At 50.0% G+C, this 26,645-nt stretch overlaps 2 protein-coding genes across 9 annotated transcripts; one reads left to right on the forward strand and one right to left on the reverse strand.

Annotated features, from left to right (window-relative positions):
* Positions 1-149: 149 nt before the first annotated feature.
* Positions 150-15,600, forward strand: ABCD4 (ATP binding cassette subfamily D member 4). 8 transcript variants are annotated; one of them, XM_083864297.1, is made up of 19 exons: positions 150-452; positions 557-681; positions 799-926; positions 1,122-1,261; positions 4,326-4,442; positions 4,725-4,850; positions 5,702-5,752; positions 8,323-8,417; positions 9,327-9,448; positions 10,292-10,383; positions 10,551-10,640; positions 10,906-11,114; positions 11,400-11,491; positions 11,697-11,733; positions 12,575-12,624; positions 12,893-12,945; positions 13,295-13,371; positions 14,526-14,641; positions 14,799-15,590. In XM_083864297.1, exons 1-19 carry the CDS (start codon positions 406-408, stop codon positions 14,892-14,894), a joined length of 1,863 nt encoding a protein of 620 aa, XP_083720423.1. In that variant the 5' UTR covers positions 150-405; the 3' UTR covers positions 14,895-15,590. The 8 variants fall into 8 exon arrangements, with proteins under 8 accessions (XP_083720423.1, XP_083720424.1, XP_083720426.1 ...); XM_083864298.1 differs by having other exon boundaries at positions 152-452; positions 10,909-11,114; positions 14,799-15,586; XM_083864300.1 differs by having other exon boundaries at positions 279-335; positions 14,799-15,588.
* A 164-nt stretch (positions 15,601-15,764) lies between these two features.
* Positions 15,765-26,555, reverse strand: LOC310911092 (acetyl-coenzyme A synthetase 2-like, mitochondrial). The gene is made up of 14 exons (XM_083864296.1): positions 26,044-26,555; positions 24,594-24,690; positions 23,245-23,444; positions 22,617-22,792; positions 21,864-22,016; positions 19,684-19,831; positions 19,115-19,252; positions 18,880-18,972; positions 18,394-18,506; positions 17,777-17,903; positions 16,979-17,106; positions 16,676-16,739; positions 16,219-16,340; positions 15,765-16,131 (listed from the first exon to the last, which is right to left on the reverse strand). The coding sequence occupies exons 1-14, from the start codon at positions 26,354-26,356 to the stop codon at positions 15,955-15,957; spliced, it is 2,049 nt and encodes a 682-aa protein (XP_083720422.1). The 5' UTR covers positions 26,357-26,555; the 3' UTR covers positions 15,765-15,954.
* Between the last annotated feature and the right edge of the window lie 90 nt (positions 26,556-26,645).

Raw genomic sequence — 26,645 nt, forward strand, 5'->3', positions numbered from 1 at the left:
ATCCATCGCGCGGGGCCGGCCCGCCGGGAGCTGGGATGGCCCGCCGGGAGCTGGGATGGCCCGCCGGGAGGGAGGGATGGCCCGCCGGGAGCTGGGATGGCCCGCCGGGAGCTGGGATGGCCCGCCCGGCTCCGCTGTGTGGGGACGGCGCGGGCGGGGCGGGGCGGCCCTGACCAGGCACAGCCGCACGGCGCCGCCAGGGGGCGGTGTGCCCGCGGTGAGCGCGGCCTGCCGCCAGGGGGCGGTGCCGGCGGGCGGGATCTCTGCGGTGACGCCGCACACGACAGCGGCAGCGGAGGCCGCCCCCGGGCGGGGCTGATGCAGGGCGAAGAGAGGTGGTGAATATTCATGTGAAAAGCCCGCGGGGCTGGGTCTGGTCTGGCTGGTTCGGTCCAGAGGGCGCCGATGGCGGGGGGCAGCGGCAGCGCGGGGGGCGCCGGGGTCGGCGGGCGGTGAGGACGGGCCGGGCCGGGCCGGGCCGTGGCGGAGGGGAGGTGCGGTAGGGTGGGGTGGAACCCCCGAGCTCACTGCCGGCCCCCGGCTCCCTCCGCTGCAGGGCTGCCTCCCGGCTGGACGGGCTGTTCCTGCGGCGGTTCCTGCGGCTCTTGGCCGTGCTGTTTCCTGGATGGCCCTCTCCGAGCGCCCTCATGTTCCTGACGCTGCTCGGTGTCGCCTTGCTGGGTGAGCCTGGGTGGTGGGGATGGGGGGCTGCACCCCACATCTCCTCCCTGTGGTCCCCCACTTTGCCTTGTCACCGCAGTCCATCAATTCCTTCCCCTGCTTGCCTTTCTCCTCCAGAGCAGCTGGTTATTTACCAGGTTGGCGTCATCCCCAGCCAGTACTATGGGGTCCTAGGGAACAAGGACTTCTCCGGATTCAAAACACTGACTGCCGTTGCCGTGACTCTGATCATTGTGAACTCCACGGTAAGACCACGGGCTCACGTGTCTTGGGAGAAGAAGGGAAAGATGCCCGTGGCTCCTGGCATGATCCTGGTCACAAAGGATTCAAGTCTGTCCATACCCTGGATCACTAGTGCAAACTGCTAGTTTTTATTTCAATTTGAAAAAATGTTTGTTCTCACTTATCTCTCCCCATCCATCTCTTTGCCCTTGTTCCAGCTAAAAAGTTTCGACCAGTTTATCTGCAACATGATGTATGTGAACTGGAGGAAGTCCCTCACTGAATACCTCCACAGCTGCTACTTCCAAGGCCAGGTCTACTACAACCTGCATGTGCTGCGTGAGGACATCGATAACCCGTAGGCTGCCAGCAGCTTCTTTCAGTATTTTGCTTGGCTTCTCCTGGGCAGCTGTGCACCTTTTCCTGACTTCCTTGTCTCTGGGTAGGGGCTTGAGCCCTAGAAGCTTTTACCATTTAGGCACAAATCTAGGCACCCTCTTCTGCCTCGGTGGGAGATGATACCTATTGGTGGGAACCCTGTGACTGCTGGTTGTGATGGTTTTAGGGGCAGGATGTTTCAGTTGGAAGGAAAGTGGATGCCTATTGGAATAGGGATCTAGTGCTGTAAAATACTCTGTCTGCAAACTCAGTCCTTGACACTGTGATGTTGCAAAGGGCCTGGCTGGAGTCAGCAGTGCCTCTCCTTTGCTTCATGCAGCTGATGCATTAGGACAGTCCCTGTTCTGTTTGAACTTCAAACACTAGACTCTGCAGCTGAGACCAGTTTAGTTGCATTTTAGGGGTTTGATAACCCATGGGAGCCAGATCTAGGAAGGGCTTTGTTTTGCACTGTATGAGAGTTGCGTTTCCCTTTCCTGTTCCTTGGAAGGAAGTGTCAGTGGTGATCTGAAATGTGAGGAGGAGCATTCAGTCTCTCCTTGTGAATTCCAGCTCCTGCCCCCAAGAGGTCCCCCTCCAGTTTGCTTTGTGCACTGTTCTGCTTCCTGTAGAGCTGTTGATCTACCTGGACTGTGCAGCAAAGGTCGAATGTTCTTCCTCTTCCTCACAGCTGTATGTGGACCTTGGCCTTCCAGCCTGTCCTTGCAGACAGGGCACTCCTGTCATAGCTGCACACTGTGGAGAGCTAAAAATCCTATGTTGAACATCATGTGAGAGGTCACAGAATCACAAACTATTCTTAGTTGGAGTGAACCCACATGGATCATTGTGTCCAACTCTTTAAGTGAATAGCCCATACAGGGATTGAACCCGTGATTAGCACTATGTTTTAACCAGGTGAACTAATCTCAGTGTAGAATCTCCCTAATTCCTCTCCCTCCAGAATTTAAAGTTATTATTAAATAGTAGCTGAAAAACTAGAAATAAAAGGGGACCGATTTCCAAATAATGTGTTGTTATACTGTTGTTTTGAGACTCTCAAGTTCTCCTCTGCTCGAATGGGCACCACTGATCTAGTCACTGCATTGGTGCCATTTCCCGTGTTGATGACAAGAGGAAACTGTGCACAGGGTCCTGGGGAAAAACTGCTGTCTTGCAGGGACTCATAACTTGCTAATAGTGAAAACTTCAAGAAACTGAAGCAGCTTCTGCACTTCTGCTGCCTGTTGCTGCCTGTCCTTGCTCCTTCATTGCAGGGCAGGATGGTTTGTGTGCCTGCTGCAAGCAAACATGCTTGGTATCTGAGGGGGAGCAGCAAGCAAGGAGAAAGGTCTCAGCTTGGGTCAAACAGCTCTACATGTTTGGCAGTAGATCATCATTATCAAGCTGATGCACTTCCAGGTTGCTGTTGGGTTTACTCCTACTATCATTAAATGCTCATTTCTGATAGCGTTTTGCAGCAACATGGAGTTGCAAGGAGAGGTTAAAAAACTGTGTCTGTCAGCAGGGCATGCAGCACTTCCCAGGTAGTGCAGCACATTGAAGCCACAAGCTCCTGCATGCCTGCCTTTTTCTTTGGGGGCGCTAGGGGATCCAGAGGACAGAGGCCTCTTACCACAGGATTATTCTGCTCAGGTTTATTTTTAACTAGGGAAAGTGTTCACATTGTGCAGTGAAATGTAGAAGACAACTGGGTCAGTCTGCCCTGCAGCAAAAGAGACAGCTCTCCTGACCTTTGCAGCCATATGTGGAATATGTCTCATTACACCTTGCTTCTGCTCCAACATGCAGTCTTACTGTTTAGTGTGGTTTTGGTACCACTGCAAAAATTCTCTTCATCTTGCAATTCCTGGATGAGAGTTTTTTTCCCTGCACCAGGTACTTAGAGAACAAACTAGAGCAACAGAGACCTCCCATTATGCAGTGCAAACCAAACTGAGTGTTAAATGCATGGAGTCATCCACTTTGAAGGAATGAAGAGTGGGTTCTGAGTGGCATACAAACATTTGCAGCACCTAGCAGGGCGTATGAGTTGTTGCTTTCATGTGTTTCATGTGTTTTCATTTCATGTTACTTAACAGCTTGTAAAAAGCAATATCCTCCTATGAGACTATAGTACAATTAAAATACAATTTTATGGGAATGTTGCAGTCTGAGGAAAAGGAAAAATGCTGACTGTAAGTTCAGTCAGGGTGAGAGCTGCCCTAGAATTAAATCCATTGCTGTTCCAGAACTGCCAAAGTGTTAAAACATGAATGTCCTTGTAGTTGTATCTGCACTGAAACTAATCAGGAGTCCATCCTTGCTCTTCATTCTGAACTCCAGCATTAAGTTACGGCTTTCCACTGGAGCTTAGCACACCAGGCTGAAGCCCTCATCCATGTGCTCTGGACAGATGAGATGCTGAGAAGTAAATATACTGAAATTCTTCCTAGTTACCCCAAGTGCATCTCCTTCTCAGCACTGGAATAGATGGGCCTTGAGGGTCTGTCACCCATGTGCTTGCTGCTAGTGAGGTGAGAAGTGTGTGCTGCTTCCTGCTCCTGGGAGGTGGGCTGGGAGGAAGCACCTCTTTTGTAGCAAAGGAACCAGAAGTACTCCATGCAGAGCCAAGGGATCAGCTGGGGTCTGATGGCATTTCAGTCCAGTACGGAAGGTTAGGGGGAGAGTCACTATTTTTTCATAGTGTAAGGGTTGTTCAGGAGAGGAGTAAAGGACAATGATGCAGAGATCTTCAGCACAAGTGTTGAACAGTATTGTTGAAAGTGGAACAAGGAACAGGGTGAAAGCAATGGCAGGAGTTGTTTTTCCTGAGTGCCATGAAGTCCCTTGGGTGGGTCTTGCTGGGCCGTGAAAATGGTCTCCTGTGGAGGTGCTGCAGGTCCTTCCCAGGCAAGGTTCTTCACCTGCAGCCTGTCCTATGTTCATGCAATGAAACAGCCTGGTTTGTGCCCTGTTGGGGCTTTAGTACTGGCTTTTACTTCTGGGCTCTAATGGTGCCAATGGCCCTTTGTGTTGAGCAGGGACCAGCGCATCAGCCAGGATGTGGAGAGGTTCTGTAGGCAGCTCAGCTCCATGGCCAGCAAGCTTGTCATCTCACCCTTCACGCTGGCCTACTACACATACCAGTGCTTTCACAGGTAAGGATGTATCCTGGCCCTGCTTGCACACCTCTTTTCTCTGTTCTTTTTTTGAGCCTGCCACCCATATTACAATTCCCCAGATGGATATTTGTACACATGGGTGAGTGGTCTCTCCAAAGAGAACTCTGCCTTGGGAATACTGGGATGTGCAGTGTTGGCCCCCAAACTTCTGTGAAAGCAAAGAGAGGTGACAGCAGGGTCCTCTGATTGCTTGAGCCTAATTGTGCAGGGGTGTCCTTTTGCTTGGATTATTAGCTGACTTTTCTTTCTCCTCTGTAGCACAGGCTGGCTAGGCCCAGTGAGCATCTTTGGGTATTTCGTCATTGGGACGATGATTAACAAAGTGTTGATGAGTCCAATTGTGTCTAAACTTGTGCAGCAGGAAAAACTGGAGGGAGATTTCAGGTGAGTCACAGCAGAGCTGTGTTTTCACCGCCCCTTGGCAGCTCCTGTGAAAGCTTCTTTTTCGTCCCCATTCAGTGCTGTGTATGTAGCTACTTCTCTTGTCTGTGACTTTCCCCACACTCAGGGAAGGCTACCTGTGCCATGGTGCCTCAGAGCTGGTGTACTGAGCCCCTGCCAGCCATTCACAGCCTTGTGTCATGGCAGACAATGCCTTTGGTTCAGTCTCACAGCTCAGCCTTCAAGCTGTTTGCCTGTTCATTGCTGATGCTTCTGCTGGGGATGTGTTGAAGAAAACTGCACGTGAAGCTTCCTTGGGTGCAGATGCACATTCAGTGAACTGCATCTACTGTCAGAAATCAGGTTTCTGCTTCAACACTGCCTTCACTGGGTTCCTAAAACAGCCCAGTCTTTCTATATGCTCTGTAACTCACCTCCTCCCCCTTGCTTTCGGGGTTAGCTCTGTGTGTAGCAGGGGCTTTGTAGCTTTCCCTGGGGCTCAAGGCATCCAGGGACAGCAGCATAAGCTGTTGTGGCACAGGGAGCCCAGCCCAGAGCAGTTGGCTGCGGTGATGTTGTATGGTGGAGATGCTGGATTAGCAACAAACAGTAAGCCCAAGGGCTAAGAAGATGTGCACAGAGAGCAGGATATCAAACAAATGCACCACTGAGCTGGCCCTGAATGATGGCAGCTCCTGTTAAGCCTTGGTCTCTGGTGCCTTTCTGAGCCTGTTGAGTATTTTTGTCAAGAGATCACTGCTCTAACATGCAAGATGTTTCCTCTAGGAATGGTTTTGGCTTCATAATTCACTGAGCATTTTTGCACAATTATGATGGTTTTTTTGGTTGTACAGGTTCAAGCACATGCAGATTCGTGTCAATGCAGAACCAGCTGCTTTCTACAGGTTAGTAGTGTTAATTTCTTTATATCCTCAAAAGGATTGTCCCAGTTCAGAGCATCCTTGTGTTCACATATCCCAAAGGAGCCCAAGTTCTGTTGCTACAGCTTTCTGTCCCTTCCACTGCAGCATCATACAGCCCTGACACTGTTCTTTGCATTCTATACATCATCTGTAGAAACAATCCACAGCAACTGGAGACACCTGTCTTTCCTTTGCCTCCCTTTTAACATCTTTAGAGGCAGATACAGATTTGGTGCTGGCTTAGAGACCATTACTGATGTTTTTCCAGGTCCTTACCTGGAAGATTGCTCAAAGTTTTATTGCATCTGGTTCCGCTGAGGACTTGTTGCATGTTGCTTCTGACTCCATCCTGCTGCTGCTTGCCTGCATGTCTTCTGTGAGTGTGCTAGCTGCTACCTGGCCACCTTACCTCTGCTTTGCTCCCCTTGGTCAGTCTGTGCCCTGACCCTCCATATGCTGTACTGGTGCTCTGAATTTGCTCAATGCCATTCACCCGTGAGCTGAGCAGACAATCAGGAGACCGGCAGCACATCCCCCATCTAGCGATGCCCTGAAGCCTGTTGAGCTGTCACTTGATTCACCAGGAAAAGAGGTATGAATTTGGTGTAGCTTGTGTTGGGGTGGCAGGAGCATGTTGTTCTTGTCACAAGTCTGCCTTTGCCCTGTATGTTGCGAAATCGCACTTCTTCCAGTAATTGTAGCACGTGTCCTCTCTCCGGTCTTCCCTGCCCATGGTCTGTATTTGGCTCCTTCCTGCAGTACTGAGCAGGCATTTCAAGTGTTGTGGTGCTGTCCCCACAGTGGTTTGATTCAAAGTCACTGATTTTGTAACAACTTAACATTACAGGAATTAAACTGATTTAAGTAACCAAAAACGAATCTTGGTTTGCACTGGCAAGCCTGAGTTATTTCTTTGTACTCTGATGGATTCCTACTGGTTGATGATAATTTTTTGTAATGGAAAAGATACTGTAATTACATGCCCTTATTTAAGTACTTTTGAGGAAAGCAGTACTTTCCTTCACAATTTAGAATTTTTTATTCTAAGTAGGAAATGGAAAGTGGATTATTATACCAGAAAACAGAATGTCTTGATTCCGTACAGAGTTTTAGTAGAAAAGCTTCATTTTGTGTGAAACTAGGACTTAGCTGAGTTGCACACAACCAGGTATTTTCATGGTATGTGTCATAATTTTAAAAAAAGGCATTTTTTTAATAGGTTGCACTCCTAGAATCCTGCAAGGGGAGGAGCATGTGCTGAGTGACTGATTTTGATTGCTCAACTTCTCTAGCTTGCGATCTTGTCTTAAGACTGCCTAAACATTGTTTCAGTAAAGGAAGAAACAAGCAGAGCACTTTTCACTTTTGTTACTAAGCCTTTGGCAAACTTTCTTTAAAAGTGAATGGGAGGAAAAGAGGAAACTAATACAGCAATCTCTTCTCATCTGCAACAGAATAATAGCTGTAAAACAAAGGTCCCTGGTTCCTTTCTCACCTTTAATTCCTTCTGTCCAAGCTTTTCTCCTTTCCTAAGACATGGAAAGCAAAGATTGCAGCTCAGTAGTTACCTGAGATGCGTTATAAGGCAGTAAAGCCAAACTGAATTCTAACCAGGCGCATTTTTGAGAAAGAAAATGTATTTTTCTATGAACTGGGAATCTTTTGACATGAGACCTCAAAAATCTTATTTTGGATGTTTTTGCGCTGCTTTCTGGCCTTACCTTCTTGGGCCCTAGTGACTCATGTTGTATAGACAGTGGTGAAATCGTGATTTGTATAGTGGGCACAAGCCTCTATTGGATGTCAGGGGCAATAAGTCCCATGGCAGGTGGGAGTCTGAAGTGAGATGTGGAGCTCTCTCTGCGTTTTGCCACCTGAGGGCAGCCCAGGCCTTGCAAAGCAGCAGAAGGAGCTGTCACGCTTGCAGGAAGGTGGTGGTTTAGGAGATACCGCCTTGCTCCTGGCTCAGCCTGGCCACTGGAACATCACCACTAACTTGTGTGGTGGGTGACCTGATGGAGATAGCCCTGGGAGGGGAAGAGTTGTGGGGCTGGAGTACCTGTACGGGGGGTTGCACTGCTCAGGACTTGGCTTTGTCCCATTCCTATGGAGCAGGAAATGGGAAGAGGTTGGCTGAGGCTGCTGCCCATGCAGGCCGTGTGGGCTGATTATCACCCCCTGGACTCTCCTCTCTCCTCTCCTTTCTGGGTACAGCTGTGTAGCAGTGCCATCCCTCTTTTCCAGTCAGGCTGTATTTGGGAACTGTGGATGTACATTGCTCCAGGCTGGAGCCTTGCTGACAGTGTCTGGCCTGGCTTTACCTCCTGCTGCAACATGGCAGGACCATGGGCTCTGGGAGAGATTTGTAGGACTATTTATTTCAGCCAGAATTTCTTGATGATACCCTTCAGGAAGGCAGTCCTGGCTGTTCAGTTCCTGATCAATAAAGAACTTTTTAGTTGGAGGCAAAGGTGCCAGGCCTGTTAAGAGCTTCAGTTTTAAAGCCCATGGTCCTAGGATGTCTGTGGCATGTTGCAATCTTATTTTTACAGGGCTGGGCAAGTGGAGCATGTGCGCACAGACCGGAGGCTGCAGAGGCTGCTGAAGTCCCAGAGGGAGCTGATAGGCAAGGAGCTGTGGCTATACAGTGAGTGGGCAGACTGAGGATGAAGTGGGATGTGTGGTAACTCCATTGTGGTGGCTCACACATTGGGAAACTCTACTGGTAGAGCAGTTGGGTGGATGCTGAGTTTTCTTCTTCTGCCTCCATAAAAGCCCTGAGGGTGAACAGCAGGTGCCTCCTGCAGTGCTTAATGGGAATCCTTTTGTGTAAAAGCCTCATAAAGAGGCAAAATTGTGGAGGACCAAGAATCTGGCTTTTTGTGAGGCAGGTGCCAAGAAAAGAGGGAAGGGCTTGAGCTTTGGGGACTGTATATGTGGTTGGGAGCTATGGAAACTTCTTTTCTATAGAGCCTGACCCTAAAGTATAGTTGTCCCCCTGAAAATATTCCTTCTCCCTTTTTCACTAAGTCCAGGTTTTTCTTTAAATGACCCCTTATAAAGACAGCTCTTCCTGATCTCAGTGAGCTTCTGAGCAATGTAATGGAGAGAAAACCTTGTACAAAAATGTCTTGGGAATCTGGGATCTTAAGTCTTTCTGCCTATTGTCTGCTCCCAAGACACACTTTGTGGCAAACCATCTCACCCCAGAGCTTCCTTTTGCCCTTCCTTTCTGTTTACTGTGAATCAGTCAGACCCCTGAAGCACAGCAACAAGCAGGCAAAGTGGCTTTTGCCCCATAGTAGTCCCTGAGCTGTGTGTCTAGATGATGATTCTCTGCTCAGGGGCCTGCCCCAAAGTGCTCTTTGCTTGGCAAATGGATTTTCATCCTGATGCTTGTGCTATCCTGCAAAATGGGTTTTTCTGCTCTGGTTCATCATAAAGGGCCGAGGCAAGAAGGTGGCTCGTCCTCTGACTGGGCTCGGGGTCAGCAGTTGGGATGGGATGGAGGTTTCTACTTTAACTCACTGTCTTCTTTCAATGTGCTTGTGCCTAGTTGGGACCAACACCTTTGATTATCTGGGCAGCATCCTGAGCTACGTGGTGATTGCCATTCCCATCTTTTCTGGGGTCTACGGTGACCTGAGTCCAACAGAGCTCAGTGCCCTTGTCAGCAAGGTGAGCTAAGGGTAATCTCTATGACCCCATTGGAGAGGGTGAGCAGGCACTCAGGATGGAGTTTTCACATGGGCTGGTGGCCCTGGGTCTAGATAACCTGCAGCACTCAATCTTCAGGTTAGACTGTCCCTACTCACAGTGTCATGGAAATGGGAACTTGTAGCCAGCTGGTATGTGATTAACTTGGGGGTGAGAATTGTCAAGGACACATTTACGTAAGTGTTCCGTAGCTCAGACTTCTGTGTCAAAAAAACCCAGGAGGTCAGAAAGTCTCTGGTTTTCAGCAGTGCAGGTGGGGATGGGGTCTGTACAGTGCTGTGGGTCTGGGTTATGCCCTGGGCTACTGCCTGTGGTGAGCCTGGCCACCAGTGAGGCTGAGCTGGCTTGCATTCACCTTTCTGACCTGACTCGTTACCAGATACTCTAAACTGGCTTGTGTTAGAGAATGCTGAGGTAAAAATAGCTAAGTGGGCACTGCAGGCTGAGACACCCTGTTCTGAGCCATATATGGTGGTGAGGCAGGGTTGGTGGCATGGATCTGTGTGACTTGGGCAAGCATGCTGGGCCCTAGGCAGGCCATCTGCAAACACCATCCCTGGGTGACAGGACATGTGTCTACCTGGCAAAAACTGCTGTACTGAGCAGGGAAGCCCTGCTTCTTTCAATTGTGGTCATCTTCACTCCCATCACTCTGGGTGACTTCACCACCCCTCATTCATCTTGCTGAGACAGTTGATGTGGCCAAATGTGTGGACTCCTTGGCTGCCTCCTTGCAGTCATGGAATAAGGGTCAGGGCCCCAGCTCAGCACTGACCCTTACTCTGGCATGTGATTTCTCCCCAGAATGCCTTTGTTTCCATTTACCTCATTGGCTGCTTCAGCCAGCTCATAGATCTCTCCAGCACTGTGACTGATGTAGCTGGCTACACACACAGGTGAGCTTATCTGTGGGCAAATCTCTGGAGGAAAGGGACAAGACTCTGCCCAGGTCTGTGCTAAAAAAAACGAACAGTTGCTTGTGTGCAAGCATGGGCAAGTTTGGATATTGTGAGGAGGCTGCTGGAATTGTCCCTGGCATTCATGCAACCTCCTGTGTGTGTAGGATTGGTGAACTGCAGGAGACCTTGCTGAGCCTTGGCAGAAAAAAGAACGGTAACTACTCAGAAGCCAAAACCAGCTGGGATTTGGATGGGTGAGTCGCCTCTCAGCAACTGGCTGGCTTGCACCTTACATCCCAGCATGTGAGGTTGCCATGAGATGGAAGTGGCCTTTGGTGTAACAGACTGTTGCATGCATTTGGATGGAGAAGGCAGTGCTCACTGTCAGTTTTCATTCCCAGGGTGTGTGGGGCAGGGCTACTGTCACAGATGCACAGGTCTAAGGTGTCTGATCTTTGTTAGTCTCAGCATGGTCACTTACCCCTGAATCTCTCATTCTTTGTCTTGGTGGTGGCCTAGCAGCCATTCTGGGGAGGACCCGGTGCCAAGGGACACAGCTTTCCTTCTGGAGCAAGTGACACTCTCAGTACCATCCTCTGGCAAACCGCTCATCAAGGACTTGAGCCTCAGAATCTCACAAGGAAACAGTGTGATGATTGTGGGAAACACTGGTACAGGGAAGACATCTCTCCTGAGGGTCCTTGGAGGACTCTGGGAGAGCACGCGGGGTAAGGACTGCTACTTGACTCAGCCTTCTCAACCAAAGCTACCCTGAGTTTGGAAGGTGACAGTGTGGCAGTTTGTGAGGCCAGTGCCACCATGTGATGGTGAATGTGTCACTGATACACTGATTTGAGCCACCCATCTCTGTCAGAGTCTTTGGCTCTCACTGTTTTGCTCTGTTGCAAACACACTTTGGTGGGGACTTGTTGGCTACTTCATGGGACAGGACTGCCCAGGGCAGTGGGGTGTTGCTGCCTGGTACTGCAGGTGTGACAAGTGTCTCTGTGCAGGGAGCATCAGGATGCTGACCTGCTTTGGCCCCCGAGGAGTGGTGTTCCTACCACAGCGGCCCTTCTTCACTGATGGAAGCCTGCGTGAGCAGGTGAGCCCAGGGTCTGTCTTTGCTCTGACCTCAGCTCTGCTCCCAGCTGTGGTCATGCCCTGCAAACTCGTGGGGTGCACACAGGCCTGCAAGAGGGAGGATGCCCATGGCTGCTCCTTCCCTTGTGCTTGAGTTCATGCTATTGCATCTCTGATGGACAGTGTCCAGCTCCCTCTGACATGGTTTCTTTTGCTCTGTTGAACAGGTGATCTATCCTCTGAAGGAGATCTATCCACTTTCAGGTTTGTGGAAATATATTAGAGCAATTAACCAATGCTGTGGTATTGCCTCACTGTCCTATACCCTGTGCAGCTTCTCCCCTGCTATAACTCATCAGGAACACTTAACCATTTTGCTTTTGTTGCTCTGGTGTTCCCTAGCAGATTAGTATGTGTTAAGGTCAATTCTGTGTCCACTCCTTTTGTGGACAAAAGGAGGGAGCACACTCACATGATTAGAACTTGTTACCTGCTGCTTTCAAACACTTGGGAGTCACAATCTTGCTGAGAGTAACTGCAGCCATCAGCTACTGTTGTGGCTCTCTGGCAGCTTCAGAGAGGCCAGATGGCAGATGCACAGCCCTTCTACTCAACATCCATAGATGCTGACTGTACCAGCTCAAGTGTATGTTCTGCTCCACAGCTGATCCACCCTGAGGTATTTCTCTCCCCACACAGGGCCCTTTTGCTGGCTCTTACTTCAACCCTCTTCCCATGACTCCACCACTTGTAGTGTGCAGTCCCAGCTCTAAGAGAGCAACTGTTAGGCAGGGCATTGGTAGTTGAAGCCTGGATCCTTGTGTTCTGGCTGTGGCCATGAACTGAGGCAAATCTCAGGTGTATCTGTGGAGCCCAGCTACCTCCTGGTATGCTGCTTGCAGGCACAGTTAACATTTTTAAGGAAGGTCAGTCTTTGGGGCTATCTCTGCCTAAGCTCAGGATCTGGTATAACTAAGTGGTCAGGTCAACTACATTGAGCCTAAGGAGATACTCCAGTTCTTCCCTCCTGCCCCACCAACTCCTTCATTCAGCAGTGGCCTCAGCACACACTGCCTCTGCTTATGCTGTGTGGCTTTCTCCCTAGGGTCTGCAGATGATGAGAGGATTGTGCAATTCCTGGAGCTGGTTGGGCTGGTGAGTCACTGGTAGCACTGCTGCCTTCTTTCCTGGTGCCACCAGTGAGGGAAGAAGGGATGATTTTTTTGCTGATCACAGCATCATTGTGTGTTGAAGTTATTGTACCTGGGACACAACTGTCTATGGGACAGAAAGAGGAAAGATATGGTACAACTTCAGCTCAAGTGAGGAAAGGGACACCAGTAAGAAGCAGGTGGTTACGTTCAGGGCCATAGGCTTGACAGGGTTGGGGACTGTGCTCACAAGTCTGCTATGCTCTCTGTAGACTGATTTGCTGGCAAGGGCTGGAGGACTGGATGAAGAGGTGGACTGGAACTGGTAAGGGAGCTCACTGTTTGTGTGTATTTGGGTGATTTCTGAGTAGGGAACACTTCTAAGCAGATGCACATTGCTGCTGGATTTATCTGTGTCCATCTCTGTTCTGTGAGATGTGAACACTATGCAGGACTAAAACCTTCATGCCCCAAGCATGTATGCCAAGTCTCCAGCTGTGGTGTTCTGCAGGCATCTGACTACAGGGGTGCAGAGCCAGTCCCAGGTCCCAGCATGGAGTGGGGCACAAGGGACACACAGGGACAGTTGTCTGCTGATCTCCAGTATCAGCTGTAAGATTTTCAGCAAATGAGCTCTTTCTTGAGGAAGGTGTTGAATCTCAACCCTGCTGCAGGTATGACATCCTGTCCCCAGGGGAGATGCAGAGGCTCTCATTTGCACGGCTCTTCTACCTCCAGCCAAAATACGCAGGTGAGTGACCGACTACAAGAGAGAGGAGAAAAAAAGACAAGGCCTTTGGTGTATAGAGAAGCTGGTACAGAGACAGCTCATGAAATCCCTTTTGTGCTAGGAACATGCTTTGTCTTGGCCATTATTTTAGCAGCATAGCATACAGAAGATTCATTTGTGAAATGTGAAAACATTTCATTATTTGTGTAATAATGAAGGATGGTAAATCAAGAGGCTGTACATAAGACATTTTCTTTGTGGGGAACTCATGATTAATGTTCATGGTCCATGTCCAATGGCACCAGAAGAAGAACTCTCTCACCTGCTCACCAGTTGCCATGTAAAGAAGTGCATGTGTTGGGGAGTGTGGCAGCAGCTGTCATATCTGAAGCTCATGAACATATGGGGCAATATGGAAGATTTAGCCCTGATGTAGCAAAAGAAGACAAGGAGAACTGGGAGAAACTGTCCTGAGGGACCACAGAAGCATCTGTGATTAGCTAATGGGGCAAATTCCTTAGGCTCTGCTGGGGGCTTGAGCTGTTGGAGGACTTGTCATGAGGGCCAGGTTGGATGTGGGTGAACAGAGCCAGTTTTGGTAGCAGGCAGCTACATGTAATTACCTGTCTTTCTCCTGAAGCCCATGGTACAGCTCAGTGATGTTTGGGCAGAAGGAACCTGTGTATTGCAAACTAAAAGATGTAGAGATGTATTTGCTCCAGGTCTGTAGTATTTACCCTTTAATAGTCAGGAAGGTGCCACAGGCCATCCTACATGATCCATATATGTCTCCTGATCATGTAGGGTCTGTGCTGGAAGAGTACACTGACTGTTGTGCATCCTGGCACATGGTCTGCCTGGAGAAGGTCATGTCTTGGCTTTTGCCATGATGGGGATGAGGCAGTGGCTGGCAGCTGTTGAAGAAGGGGAGTGAGGTAAACAGTGTGGTTTGGATAGATTCAAGTACTTGAGGGGAAGGACAGCTTTCCTAGTTGCCTGACACCAGCTGTGCCAGAGGAATACCAGAGCCCTTAGGTTTCTCCTCACTTGCCTTCTGCAGATGCTCTTGGTGAACACCAGTTAATAATGTGAAATGTTCTTGGCAGTTGCTGCTCTTTCCTACAGGAGATGTCTGATGGGGAGAGGATTTGTGAGGCTTATGACTTTTCTTTCAGTGTTAGATGAAGCCACCAGCGCCTTGACAGAAGAGGTGGAGCATGAACTGTACCGTATGTGCCTTCAGCTGGGCATGACACTCATCAGTGTGGGACACAGACCCAGCCTGGAAAAGGTGAGATGGGGAGGTAGCGTTCCATGGCTCTCTTGTGGTGGTGAGGTAGAGTAGGTCTCTGGCAAGGAGAGGGGAGTGACTAAGGCTGGAGGACCTCACTGTGGGTGGACCATGCCCTTGAGGAGACATACCTCAATGCTGTGCTATTGAATTGCAGTTCCACAGCTGGATTTTGAAACTTCATGGGGAGGGAAGATGGGAGCTTACTCGATGTGAGAAGATGAAGCGACTCCCCTCTGACGAAGGACACTGAAAAACATGCCCTTGTCTGGCCAGCCACAGGACCTGCACACATGTTGAAGAGCCCTCAATAGCAGACATGGAACTGCCAAGCTAGCAGCTGTGTCAAACAGTGCAAGACTAGTTCTGGATTTTGCTGATACACACAGAGTATGTCTGAACTCATGGTGTGGAGTTCTGCTAAGAGCAGATACAACTATGCCATACTTCTCCCAGCCTTCCTTCTGCTTCCCTGGCTCTTATGGGAGAAAGGAGCTGAGCTGCTAAGCCTCCCTGAGAAAAGATGCTGCCTCATGGGTCTTGTAGAAACAATAGCCAGAGAAACTTCCACTTTGTCTGGGATACATTGGTGTGAGGCTAGAATGCAGCCTCCTTTTCTGCCCTCTGTGCCTTGCTAGGAGCTCTTGTCTTTGATACACAGCTCTGCAGAAGATTGATGTACCTTGTGGCTCTGTCAAGAATTGTGTTTTCCAGCAGGAGACAAGGGGAGGAGAATGCCAGCAGAGAGAAGGGGCAAGTCTCTGCTCTCTTTATAACACACGGCTGCAGGTGAAAGGAACATTTTTGTATTAAAATCTGGGGCCAGTTTTCAAACTGTTTTTATAGAGAAGAGTCAGTATTTGTTAAGCAGACTGTTGCGTGTTTTATTTCTGAGGTTTGCTTTGCAGGAGATGTTTGTATATTGGCACTGGTCCTGGACAAGACTATGGCTAAAGAGCAGAGCAGAGGTAGAAGTAGTATCCCTATCCAGGGCTGGACATCCTGCCTGCAGCTCTACAGCTACTGCAAGGCACAAGGAACCTCAAGGAGGGCTTTCTGCCCTCTGCTTTCATGGAATGAAACAGTTTGTCTCCCCTTACTCTTCTGCCCATGATGAGTCATGTTCTCTCCTCTGTCTACATGGGTGTATGGAGACAGGTTTTGAGGGTCTCTTGTGTTGTGAGAGGTCACTCCAAGACTAGAGTGGAGGTATGATCTGAGAACTTACTGGCGACCACTTGTTTAGTGGCTTTTCTGGATGGTTCCCTGATTTTGCAGTGAATGAAGAGGAGGTGGCTGCTGGCAGAGCCAAGCTAGTGGCCCTTCTGTTGCTCCACAAGGTACTTGTGTCCCTCTATGATCTGCTGCACAGCCTCATGGTCATCCAGGGTGGTTATGTCCCCAAGCTCACTGGCCTTGCCCTCCACAATTTTCCGTAGCACCCGCCGCATAATCTTACCCGAGCGTGTCTTGGGCAGCCGGTGTGTGACCTGTGATGGGGGGAGCAGAGTCAAGGCTGAGGGAAAGGGCTCAGCCAGTCTGCCAGTGTGGCTGTTGGACTAGTTTGCTTGTGTTACCTGAACATAATCTGGAGCTGCGTACTTAGCGATCTTTTTTGAGATGAGCTCCCGTAACTCAGCAGCAAGAGTCTCCTGTGTGTAACCGCTGTCTTTCTTCAGCACAACAAACACGTAGGCTCCTGGTAGAAGGACCACCAGGTTACTGACCACGGTGCATACCATGCCCTTGAGACCCTGCCTGGACTTAGTGCCAGGAGAGTCCTCCTCTGCTGGTAGCCTCAGGGGGTGCTCTGTAGCCAAAACTATGCATGCTTTTGGCCACACAGAAGTGCTGCTGCTGCCACCTTATGCAAAGCCTAGCTGGTCTATGGTGCAGGTGCAGGTTGTGACAGCTGTGCTGAGATCCCCACTAACATGCTGTATGGTGTGGACACAGCATTGCTACCGCTGCCACTTCCCACTGCAGTGCCATAGCCCCAGGGGTTGTTTCAGGGCAGGAAAGCAAGCATCTTACCTTCTCCCTTGATCTTATGTGGGTAACCAATGACAGCAGACTCTGCCACTGCCATATGGTGAGCCTGGAAGAGAACAGGGCAGGGGTTTGACTCAGTGCTTTTGGCAGGCTGGCTGCCACCTGGAGCTTCCCTGACCTGACTTGGCTGCTGCAGCCCACAATAATGCAGGGAGATAAGGAAGGGCCTAAGACAGCCTCTGCCCTTTTTCCTTCCTGCCTCAGTAGATCTGCAAGCACTGGTCTTTCTTCTTGCTCCTGACTGCTTTAGTTTGGATGGTATTACCTCCCACCCACATCTCTTACCACAATATCCTCCACCTCTGCAGTGCCCAGCCGGTGTCCACTGATGTTAATGATGTCATCCAGCCGTCCTGTTAGCTGGTAGTAGCCCTCACTGGTACGATATGCACCATCCCCAGTGAAGAAAAATCCTGCAGTAGCCAGAACCATGCCATAGTCACTTGCTGGAGAGAGCTTGTGAGCTGCTCAGCAGCCATACTCCCACATTTCCCCTCCTCCTCTCTGCTGGCTTCAGAGCCCATATACTCTGCTTCTTCCTCAATTGCTCAGGGTAAATGTGCGTACCTTCCCTTGTTAGTCCTCTGCCTCTGTTGGTACCTGCTCTATCATCAGGCTTCTGCCCTCATTCTGCAGTGTACTGGCTAATGCTGTGCCTGCCTCATCACCCTGTGCTGGGAGCACTTCGCTCTAGTGCAGGTGCCTGTGGTCTTACTGCTTCTCTTCACATTACATCAAGACACATACACTCTTGGCCTTGCTCAGTGCCTCTGGGTGAGTCACAGAGGCTGACAGGGTTTGCAAGAGATGCAGCAAGAGGTGTGTGCTCAAGGAGACTGAGGGCAGAAGGACAAGTCCACTGCCTTAAAACAATGTGTGATCCAGTTGGGAAGGTTGGTGAGGGGCAGTCCTGTGATATCAGACCTGGGGAGATGAAAGGCCTCAGGACTGTGGAGGGTCTCTGGAAGAACAAAGGAGCACTACCAGCTCTCCTGAATCCTGCCTCCATACAGAAACCCAGCAAGCAAACCCAACCATACCCAACCAAACTCGTGCAAATGTCCTGCCACATGTTTTCCTTACCTGGATAAGGAGTCAGGTAAGTTTCCAGAAATCTCTTGTGGTCATTGTAAATGGTTCGTGCCATACCAGGCCAGGCTTGTGAGATGCAAAGAGCTCCAGAGACATCATTTTCCAGAAGGACATTTCCCTGTATAACAGTTTCCTTTTAGTAATCCTAGGTGAAGGTACTTGGGATGTTTAGCTATTCCTTGTTTAACAACCCTGTGATGGAAATGTCAGGGAGGGCAGTGAGGAGGGTCCTGTGTGCCTCACTTCAACAGGACAGGCTTAATCTCTCCCAGCACATATCTGCAACAAACTCCTGTGGTGGGATGCAAGGCCTCTCCAGGGAGACCGGCTGTCCCTGCCCAGCCCTGTCCTTCCTGGAAAGATGTGCCAGGGGGCACACATACAGTCTCTCTTGTCAGGACAGTGCAAGGTAGACAACAACTCAATTTCTGCATTAGCTGGAAGAACAGTTTCCCCATTTGTCCCTTTCTAGAAAGGAAGGTTGCTGTCTAGCAGAGATGAGCAGGAAAGATGCTTACAGATTTCCATTCCCATTGGCAAGTACATATTGCAAGTACCTGAGGGAAAGGAGTCTGAGACAGAGCCTAGACTGCAGGTTATAAGCATACCTTGTCATCCAAGAGGGAGGGGCTGATCCCAAAAAAAGGTCTCATAGCCATGCCTGGAAGGATTTCAGCTCCAGGATTAGAAGGACGGGGTGAGATACAGATGCCTCCTGTTTCTGAAGGAAAAGAAACTGTAATGCTCATCAAAGTCAGGGACAAGAGAAATGCCAAGTAGCACTGCTTGGCCAACAGCCTTTGCCCTCTTCCTTACTACACACTGCACAGGCTGGGGCTGGCTTTGCCAGACAGCTGGGGAAGAAATTTTGCAGAAAGATGATTGCGCTCATATAATTCAGAAGGGATCTGTTGAAATGTGCCTTCAAATCCCCATGTTTATCTGGGTTAGCTTTAAAGGCCATTTTTCTCTTTTATGTTTGGGCGCTCATGGGCCCTTACAGCCTTGCTCATACAAGACTGTCAGCAAAGCAGAAAGACACTCCTAAAGCCTGGGAGAGCAGAAGCTAGAGCAAGGAATCATATGCATCTCACCAGTTTGCCACCAAGTGTCCACTATTGGGCATCGTGTCTCGCCGACCACGCGGAAGTACCATTCCCACGCCTCCTTGTTGATGGGTTCCCCCACTGCAAGGGGAAAGACAAGGGGGCAGAGCAGAAATAGTGCAGTCTTCTGAGTCTGGGGTCTCATGTGCTGCTACTCTTGGCATTTGTGGGAAGAGGCACAATGTGATGTTCAAGGATTTGCTGCCCCAGCCCATGTTGTTACCTGAGCCAAGTACTTTAAGAGAAGAGCGGTCATACTTCTTCACCCATTCATCGCCATATCTCAGGAGCAGGCGGATGGCAGTGGGCGCCCCATAGAACTGGTTAATTCTTAACCTCTCTACCGTTTCCCAGTAGCGGCCTGGAACGGAAACAAGGCCAGTAAGCATCCACACAGGTCCTCCCAGCACCAAGGCAGAGAAAGAAGAGGTGAGAGCAAAGACTCTCCAGCAGTGCCAGGACCCTCAGCCAAGTTAATCATATGGTGGGAATGATGGAACAGTTCAGGAGCAGCAGCCCTTTTTTCTTCATGTCACCTAGCTCTGCTACTGCTCCTTCTGCAGGGAGGGAGACGGATTAACAGCCCCACCCCTGGAGAAGCAGCAGTGGCATCCTAAGCAGAGGAAAAGACTCTTCCTCCTGCAGCTCTCTACTAAGCACATCCCATGGGCTGCTGCTGAGGCAACAGTGCCCTTGCTGCTCATGTCCTGGCATCAAGCCACCAGCTCCCTGCCTGCTGTGGATCTCAGGGTGCTGTGGAATGTCCCAGCTCCCATAAGTCACCTCACTCACCAGGGTTAGGATAGATAGGAGTGCTCTCAAAAAGGACAGTGGTACCACCATTGCAGAGGGGGCCATAGACCACGTAGGTGTGTCCTGTGATCCAGCCAATGTCTGCCACACAGCCAAAGATGTCTCTGTCCTGGTAGTTGAACACATACTGAACAAGAAAAGAGAGGCAGTGAGGGGTTTCACCTGGGCCTGCATTAATGGCAAGGGGCACAACAGGGAGTTGTGCTCTCTGTCAGCCCTAACGTTACTGTATTCCTACCACCCCTGCACGGACACCATCCTGCAAAGAATTAAAAAAAAAAATCAGAAAAAAAGTAATTAAATAAAATTGAAGTAAAAAAAAAACCCCAAAACTGAAGATGCAGGAGACAGACACTTTAAAAAAAGCTCCAGAGCCAAATTTGCTCTTTTCCAGTGGAGAGAGATACAGCCTTTCTTTCCTTTTGCTGGTATCTAGACAAGGCTGATCCAATGTTTTGATCCTGTAGCATCAAAACAGAACCTTCTGGGTAAAAAAGGTGCCTCTGTACTTAATGTGACCATGTGGAAGGAGAGGAGTTGTAGGCAAGGGCGAAGCGGCAGAGGATTCCATGAGCCTCCTGTAAGCACTGCTGGACTACAGATGGACAGTAAAGACTCAAAACCCACTGAGCTCAGGAAGGAGCCCAGCACAGTAGTGAGGCAGCAAGCAGAGGGACCATGTGATGCCTTGGCCCAGAGCAGCCCCAGCCTACCCACAGGAGTTGGAATCGCTCCATCTCAGCTGGGTGAGTGCAGTGCTGTGCCTGCAGGCAGAAAGCAAAAGAAGCTTTTCTTGCCACTGCCCCATTTATTCCTCATGAGACCCTTGGCTGCAGGGCTGGAAGATGAAGGAACGATGACTACCCTGTGCAGGGCAGAGCTGAGTGCTGTCATATTGGCAGCAACACAACCAGCTTCCTAAAGCACTCTTCTTCATTTCATTTACTCAGTGCTTGGAAAGCTTCCTAGGGGCCACTCTCCCACTAGCCTATCACTTCTTCCTCTCTCCTCTGATTTCTGTAGTTTCAGACCCGCTCATTTCTTCCTGCAGCTCCCTGCTGACTTTCATCTGGGAACTCCAGTGTTCTAAGGTGCCATGATGGAAGCTTCTTCTTGTTCTTCTGTCTCTTTTTAGAGGAGCAGTGAGCTATGGTAGCAGCAGTCGGCCCATCCAACTGAGGGATCTGAGTGTGTCAGCCCTCTGTCCAGGTTTTCAGTGCTCTTGGGAGCTAACATGGCCACATGCTTCTCACCCCCTCCACTGCCATTCTGGAATGACAGCCCTGGCTCTTGCAAACCTACTCTGATGGTCTTCAGAGGGTCACCCATCACACTGGGCACAGCTTACTTCACAGGAAAGCTGAGGGCACTTCTAGCACACACCCCAAGAGGTATAGCCTTCAGCACTCACAGAGAAGACCCAGCCAGCCCTGAGCTTGCTTTGTCACAGGGTGTGTGGCTTGAGGAACTACTGGAACTGCAGTCACACTGAGGAAGAGCCAGACCCAAAGCTAAGGGACTGTTCAGGTAAGAACTCCCTCTTACATGGGACCTCATAGTATGTCATAGGAATGCTCCTTCCAACCACTCCTCCAGCCAAAGGCATCTCTGTGCTGGGCTCAGTGCCCTTTTATCCAGTTATAAGTTTGCTTTGGGCATGTGTTGTGGTTAAAGGCTTTCCTCTTCCCAAAGATGACCCACATTCTTCAGATATAGACCCTTTGTCATGAGGGCACTCAGCAGCTTTTACAGGTATTCTCAGATGTTCTCCTTCCAAAAGCACTGCCTTTGATCTCCCACCTGAGCTGGGGTAGTTACACTTAGAAAAGCTACAGTTTCTAGGAACCAGTTGGCTTTTTTCTCCTAACTCAGTAATACGAAATAATTCTTGCAAGGCTGAGCATCCTATCAAATGTTTCTGTTTAGTGTAGGACAATGAAAGATGACAGCTAAGAAGGTAGATCAGAGCAGTATGTATTTGGGAGACCCAGCTATGGATCACTACCTGTAGCCAGATGTGGTCTGCCAGGGCTTGGAGGGCTTCCCAGAGGCTTTGCACTGGCTAAAGATGAGCTCATAGTGCAACAAGGAGCATATGTCTTCCCTGCACTGCCTATGAACTGGTGGCTCATGAGCACTTTGTGGCTGGGATTCATTACCTTGTGTGTGAGAGCAGCAAACAGCAAGTAACCAGCTTGGGAATGAACTAAGCCCTTGGGTTTGCCAGTACTGCCTGATGTGTAGAGAAGAAACAACATATCTTCACTGTTCATGACAGCAGGCTCACAGCATGCATCCTCCTTCATCATCTCCTGCAGGAAGAGCACAGCAGTTCTCCCAGGGTCTCACAGCCTCCCCTGTGCACCTGCTTGTGCACCTCTCTCCCAAGTCTCCCACCCCTGAGCACCTGTGCCGCCCTGCTCCCCACAAACATCTTCCAGAAGAAATGCATAGCAGGGGCCCACCTGTTCAGAAGTTGTGTTCCATGCTGGCACCCTAGCTATCCTGTGTACTATGGGTAACAGGCACATGCCAGGTGCACCAGCAGACCCTGTGCGACAGTGCAGTGGCAGCCCAAGGCTTGATTCACAAAGTAGCAGCCCATGTCTCGTGTGTTTCTAGGCCACTGTCCACCCTGCTATGTGCTCTGGCTTGCACTGCCTGTCCCTGACAGTACAGGGCTGGTAATGTGGGAAGATACACCAGCTGCCCATCCTAATGGCTACTGGGACTGTCCTGAACTTGTGTGCAGCTCTGACTGCCACTGCTGATGTGAGACATTGTCCCCAAATTCTGTCAATGCCAGCAAAATTGCCATGGCAAGACGAGATCCTCTCTCCACCCAGTGTCCCTGCACCAAGAGCAAGCACTTCGCCCAGGAGAAGTGGCAAAATTGCTGGGCAGCCTCTCACCTCCTCCAGGGGCACATCTAGAGCTGTCATGGGAACCTTGCTGTTGGTCCTCATGGAAACCAGAACCCTTTTCACTCCAGGGCACTGCTTAACAGCCTGGTCCACTGTCTTCTTTAGGTCAATAATTTTGCCACCTCTTAGCCCCTGGTTCACTGTAATCACCGTCTCTGACTGAGCTGCAGAAAACAGAAGAGCCACATAAGCAACTCTGCCCCTCTCCACCAGTCACAGAGCAGTCTGGCTCTACCCTGACCTTTCACCTCTTTCTCTGTCTCTCAGCCCTTAGTACTCATGTCCTTCATTTAGGACAGCAGCTTTACATCTTAGTTTCCCATTCGTTTCTGTATTGCGTCTCCTTACAGGAGACATTGTATCCCAATCCTTCAGCCCCATGGATGGAAGAGAAAACCTGTTCATCCCATGGGCTGGAAGGTATTTAGTGAGCTCATGCCATTTATTGGGTTACCTGCTCCATGACTATATATTATGTCAGGATACCCTCAGAGAGGAGTCTCACTCAGAAAACCTTTGCCATCCACATAACCCTGAGCCCCCCAGAGCTTCTGAACTAACAAGTTCAGCACTGTCCCCCAAGGGAAATACATCACTGTTACCTACTGCCTCTTACCATCCTGGATCCTGTCAGCAAGAGACTCTGCACTGAAGCCAGCAAACACCACAGCGTGCACAGCCCCGATGCGGGCACAGGCCAGCATGCTAGCCACTGCCAGTGGGCACGGGGGCATGTAGATTGTCACCCTGTCACCCTGCTTCACCCCTTGCCGTTTCAAGGTATTTCCCAGGCGGCAGGTCAGCTCCAGCAGTTCCCTGCCCAAAGAAACAATGACACAGTTAGACACTTTCTTACAGATCTTACCTGCGTGCATAAAGGTAGGGGGCCTCAGAGTCACAAGGACACAGCTTATATCCTTACATACCCTAACCCTCCTCACTCTGGAAGACCATGGGAGAGCTGTAAAAATCAGTGGGAAGAAAAGAAGACAGTCTCTAACACAGACTGCTATTTATGGAAAAGACATAAATTAGAATGAGTTCTGTACAACAGCCACTGGCAATTCCTCTGGCTCAGCAAACCCACAACACCTCAGCTGACTTTCTCAATGACAGCCTGCACATTCTTACCAACCTGTATAACCAGTGTGACCAGTGTGACACACTACCCTGCACAGCTGGAGGCTACATGTGAGAAGTTAGATATCCTTCCCCAAAGCAGGGTCCCATGCTTTGCTATGCCGAGGTCAAGCAAGAACAACAGCTGTAGGAAAGCAGTGAGCAGAAAGATGCCTCTCCCAAGAAGCATCCCTCCCAGAAACCACAGCTTGGCCATCAGTGAGTAATTTTATGGAAGTGCTCTCCAAGGATGGGGATTGGCAGGGGTGGCTGGTCATATTTGTCATGTGAGGCCTGAAGCCAGAGAGGACAGAGGGACTTGTTTGGTGTGCAGAGGGATTTAAGTGAATTCTCTGGCAGTGACTCAGAGAGCAGGCAATTTAAGCTGGAAGGTGGGAGGCCCCAGACCAACCTAGCAGGGCTGGACAGGCAGAGCCCCCCAAAGAGCCAAATCCAGCAGCACTGCTGACATGAGGATGTGCATGGGATTTCTCAACACATTTAGAGCTGTGAATTTGCCTTTCTTGCAGACCACTTACCCAGAAGTTTAGACAACGGAAACCTGGGTGGGAAGGCACATGTATGACTTTCTCGTGTGTCTTACCTAAAAGTATTGTAGTGTTGCCCCAAGAAGCTTATATCTGCCTCCCCAGCTGGGCAGAGACTCCTCAGGGCCTGGAAGATTTAGTCAGGGGGTAGGCTGAAGTTTCAGACCAGCACAAGCAAGCCAACAGCTACCCTACTCTGGATCTGTGTGAAGGGATGATACATTCCCTCACATGACAGCAGATCAGCCCTGTGCAGTGCTACAATATGCCTCTCATATGTTGAGGGGTAATTACTGACCTGTATGTCACCCGTACCTCCCCTCCGGGTTCATCCTTCTCCCAGATTAAGGCCACTTTGTCTGGGGCTACATGGACGTGACGGTCCAGACAATTCACTGGAAAGGAAAACCCAGTATCATTGATAGAGCAATCCTCAGTACCTCTTACCTCTCATAAAGCCAGCACTGGAAGTCCCATTTTCAGGTCAAAGTCAGGGCTGTGTGTGAGTCTTCTCAGCATTAGCCTTGGGCAACCTTTGTGGATACCAGCCAGGGGATCACAAGCACCATCCCAAGCCTGTTATGCTCCTCACCACTGCCAATCCCCGCTATCAGGTTCCTCCTTAACTATGACCTCATGCAGTCCACAGCAGAAAATTCCTTAAGTCCCTTTAGAGGTTACATCCCCAGTTTCCTCAGAGTGTTGGTAAACATTCACCCAGCACTGCCTTGCAGCTGCCTCCAAGGTGAACTAAGGCAGTTTTTTTTAGTGGCAGTGCTACTAAATAAGAAATGTAGGACAAAGTGAAGCTCTGCACTGGAAGGCTGCAGAGTGTATTTGTCCAAGATGGAAAAGAGCCAGGGTAAATACAGAGTGCACAGCCCCTGGCTTTCCAGGGACATCATAAGCTGAGGCTTTGGCTGCAGTTCTTCCATGTAAAGTTTCCCACATTGCTGGCAGCTGCAGTTTCCTCAGAAGCCTTGTTCCACTCTCTGTTTTCCTTAAACCTGCTAAAGTCATGGGATGATGCAGCAGCCCCAGTTTGCATACCAGCTTTTTCCTCCTGACCATTTGTAGTTTTCCAGAAGAGAAAGAAATGCATATAAAAGGAGAAAGAGTAAAATGTCAAATCCCAAAGGCAAATAACTCTTGCTCTCTTTCCCAAATAGATAACATAAGATCTGATTTTCTCAGAGGTCTGTCTCATATTTTGAGCATGGGGACCTACAGCACTGTGAGCAGGACAGTGTCACCAGCCCCTGTGTCTTCCCCTGACAGCCCTCCAAAGGCAATAGCCCCAGTCCACAGAAGAGCATCCCACTACAGTGGTGACAGTATGGCTCACTTCTCCTGTATTTTGCTTTCTATAGATACATATTGCCTTCACTGCACAGGAATGACCTAGACCAACCCTGCCTGCTAAATGCACAGGGTTCGGTGTTACTGCCTATGGTCCTGCAGGACAGAGTTACTGCACTACTATGGGATCCATGGGGGCTGAAGGAGAGCAATCCAGCCCCCTGCACACACCAATCCAGCTGCAACCTTTCCAATGAAACCCAGTTGCTTCCTTAAGGCCAGTCACAACCTTACACTACAGCCACTGCAGGACCAACTAGACCTTTTAGTATCCCCCTCTCTGCAGACCTTTAACTCTGTGCTCTTCCGACATGTTCCCAGAGCTGAAGTCGCACACATAGAAGCACCTGCAGGCACTTGGTACAATCCCACATCCATCTCTTTCTTACCTGTCACATTCAGCTGCCCACCCAGGAACCAGGAGATTCTGCCCTGGCACAAGTCACAGTCCTGGACAGAGTGGAAGGGGGTGATCCAGGTGAGCCGGTTCCTTCCTAGCGCTCCCCAGAAGATGTCACTCTGCTCCACTGATGCCTTGTACAAATCTTGGTGGTCCTTGGGTCTGGGGAAGGCGACGGCTTCAGGCATGTAGGCAGTGAGAGGCCCGTGGCTCCAGGGTCTGGCAGCCACCAGCCCGGAGAGGCATTTGGGAGTCCGAGAAAGAGCTTTGAAGCAGCAGGTCCTGGCCAGCAGCCTGGCCATCACTGCAGGGTACCTGCCTCTCACTGAGGAAATGGATGCCTGCAGCCCTCACAGCTGCTCAGGACACCTGGCCCAGGCGAGACTCAGGCCCCTGCGGAAGGTGGGGCTACCTTGTCCTGGGCTGATTGACACAAAGCAGCTCTCTCATACAGGGAGCCCGGGCACCCCTTTCCCTGCCTTGTTCCTCTCCTCCTCTCTTCCAAAGCACTATGGGAAAAAAGAAATTCAATCACTGTGGGGAGGGGAAAGGGGTGGGCTGTAGAAATATTTGACTGAAAATAACCTTCAT

The sequence above is a fragment of the Zosterops lateralis genome, assembly GCF_965231275.1.
Source record: "Zosterops lateralis genome assembly, chromosome: 6".
Taxonomy (NCBI): Eukaryota; Metazoa; Chordata; class Aves; order Passeriformes; family Zosteropidae; genus Zosterops; species Zosterops lateralis.

Bases quoted from the DNA above. Each gene is read 5' to 3' on its own strand.
- LOC310911092 (XM_083864296.1), bottom strand. From the start codon at position 26,356: ATGGCCAGGCTGCTGGCCAGGACCTGCTGCTTCAAAGCTCTTTCTCGG. The intron at 19,832-21,863 runs GTAATGAATCCC...TTTCTTGTTCAG, and splicing joins TTGCTGCTCTCACACACAAG to TATGTGTTCAACTACCAGGA. The intron at 16,740-16,978 runs GTAAGAGATGTG...GTTCTCTTCCAG, and splicing joins CAGAGGTGGAGGATATTGTG to GCTCACCATATGGCAGTGGC.
- ABCD4 (XM_083864297.1), top strand. From the start codon at position 406: ATGGCGGGGGGCAGCGGCAGCGCGGGGGGCGCCGGGGTCGGCGGGCG. The intron at 927-1,121 runs GTAAGACCACGG...CCCTTGTTCCAG, and splicing joins TGATCATTGTGAACTCCACG to CTAAAAAGTTTCGACCAGTT. The intron at 11,115-11,399 runs GTAAGGACTGCT...GTCTCTGTGCAG, and splicing joins ACTCTGGGAGAGCACGCGGG to GGAGCATCAGGATGCTGACC.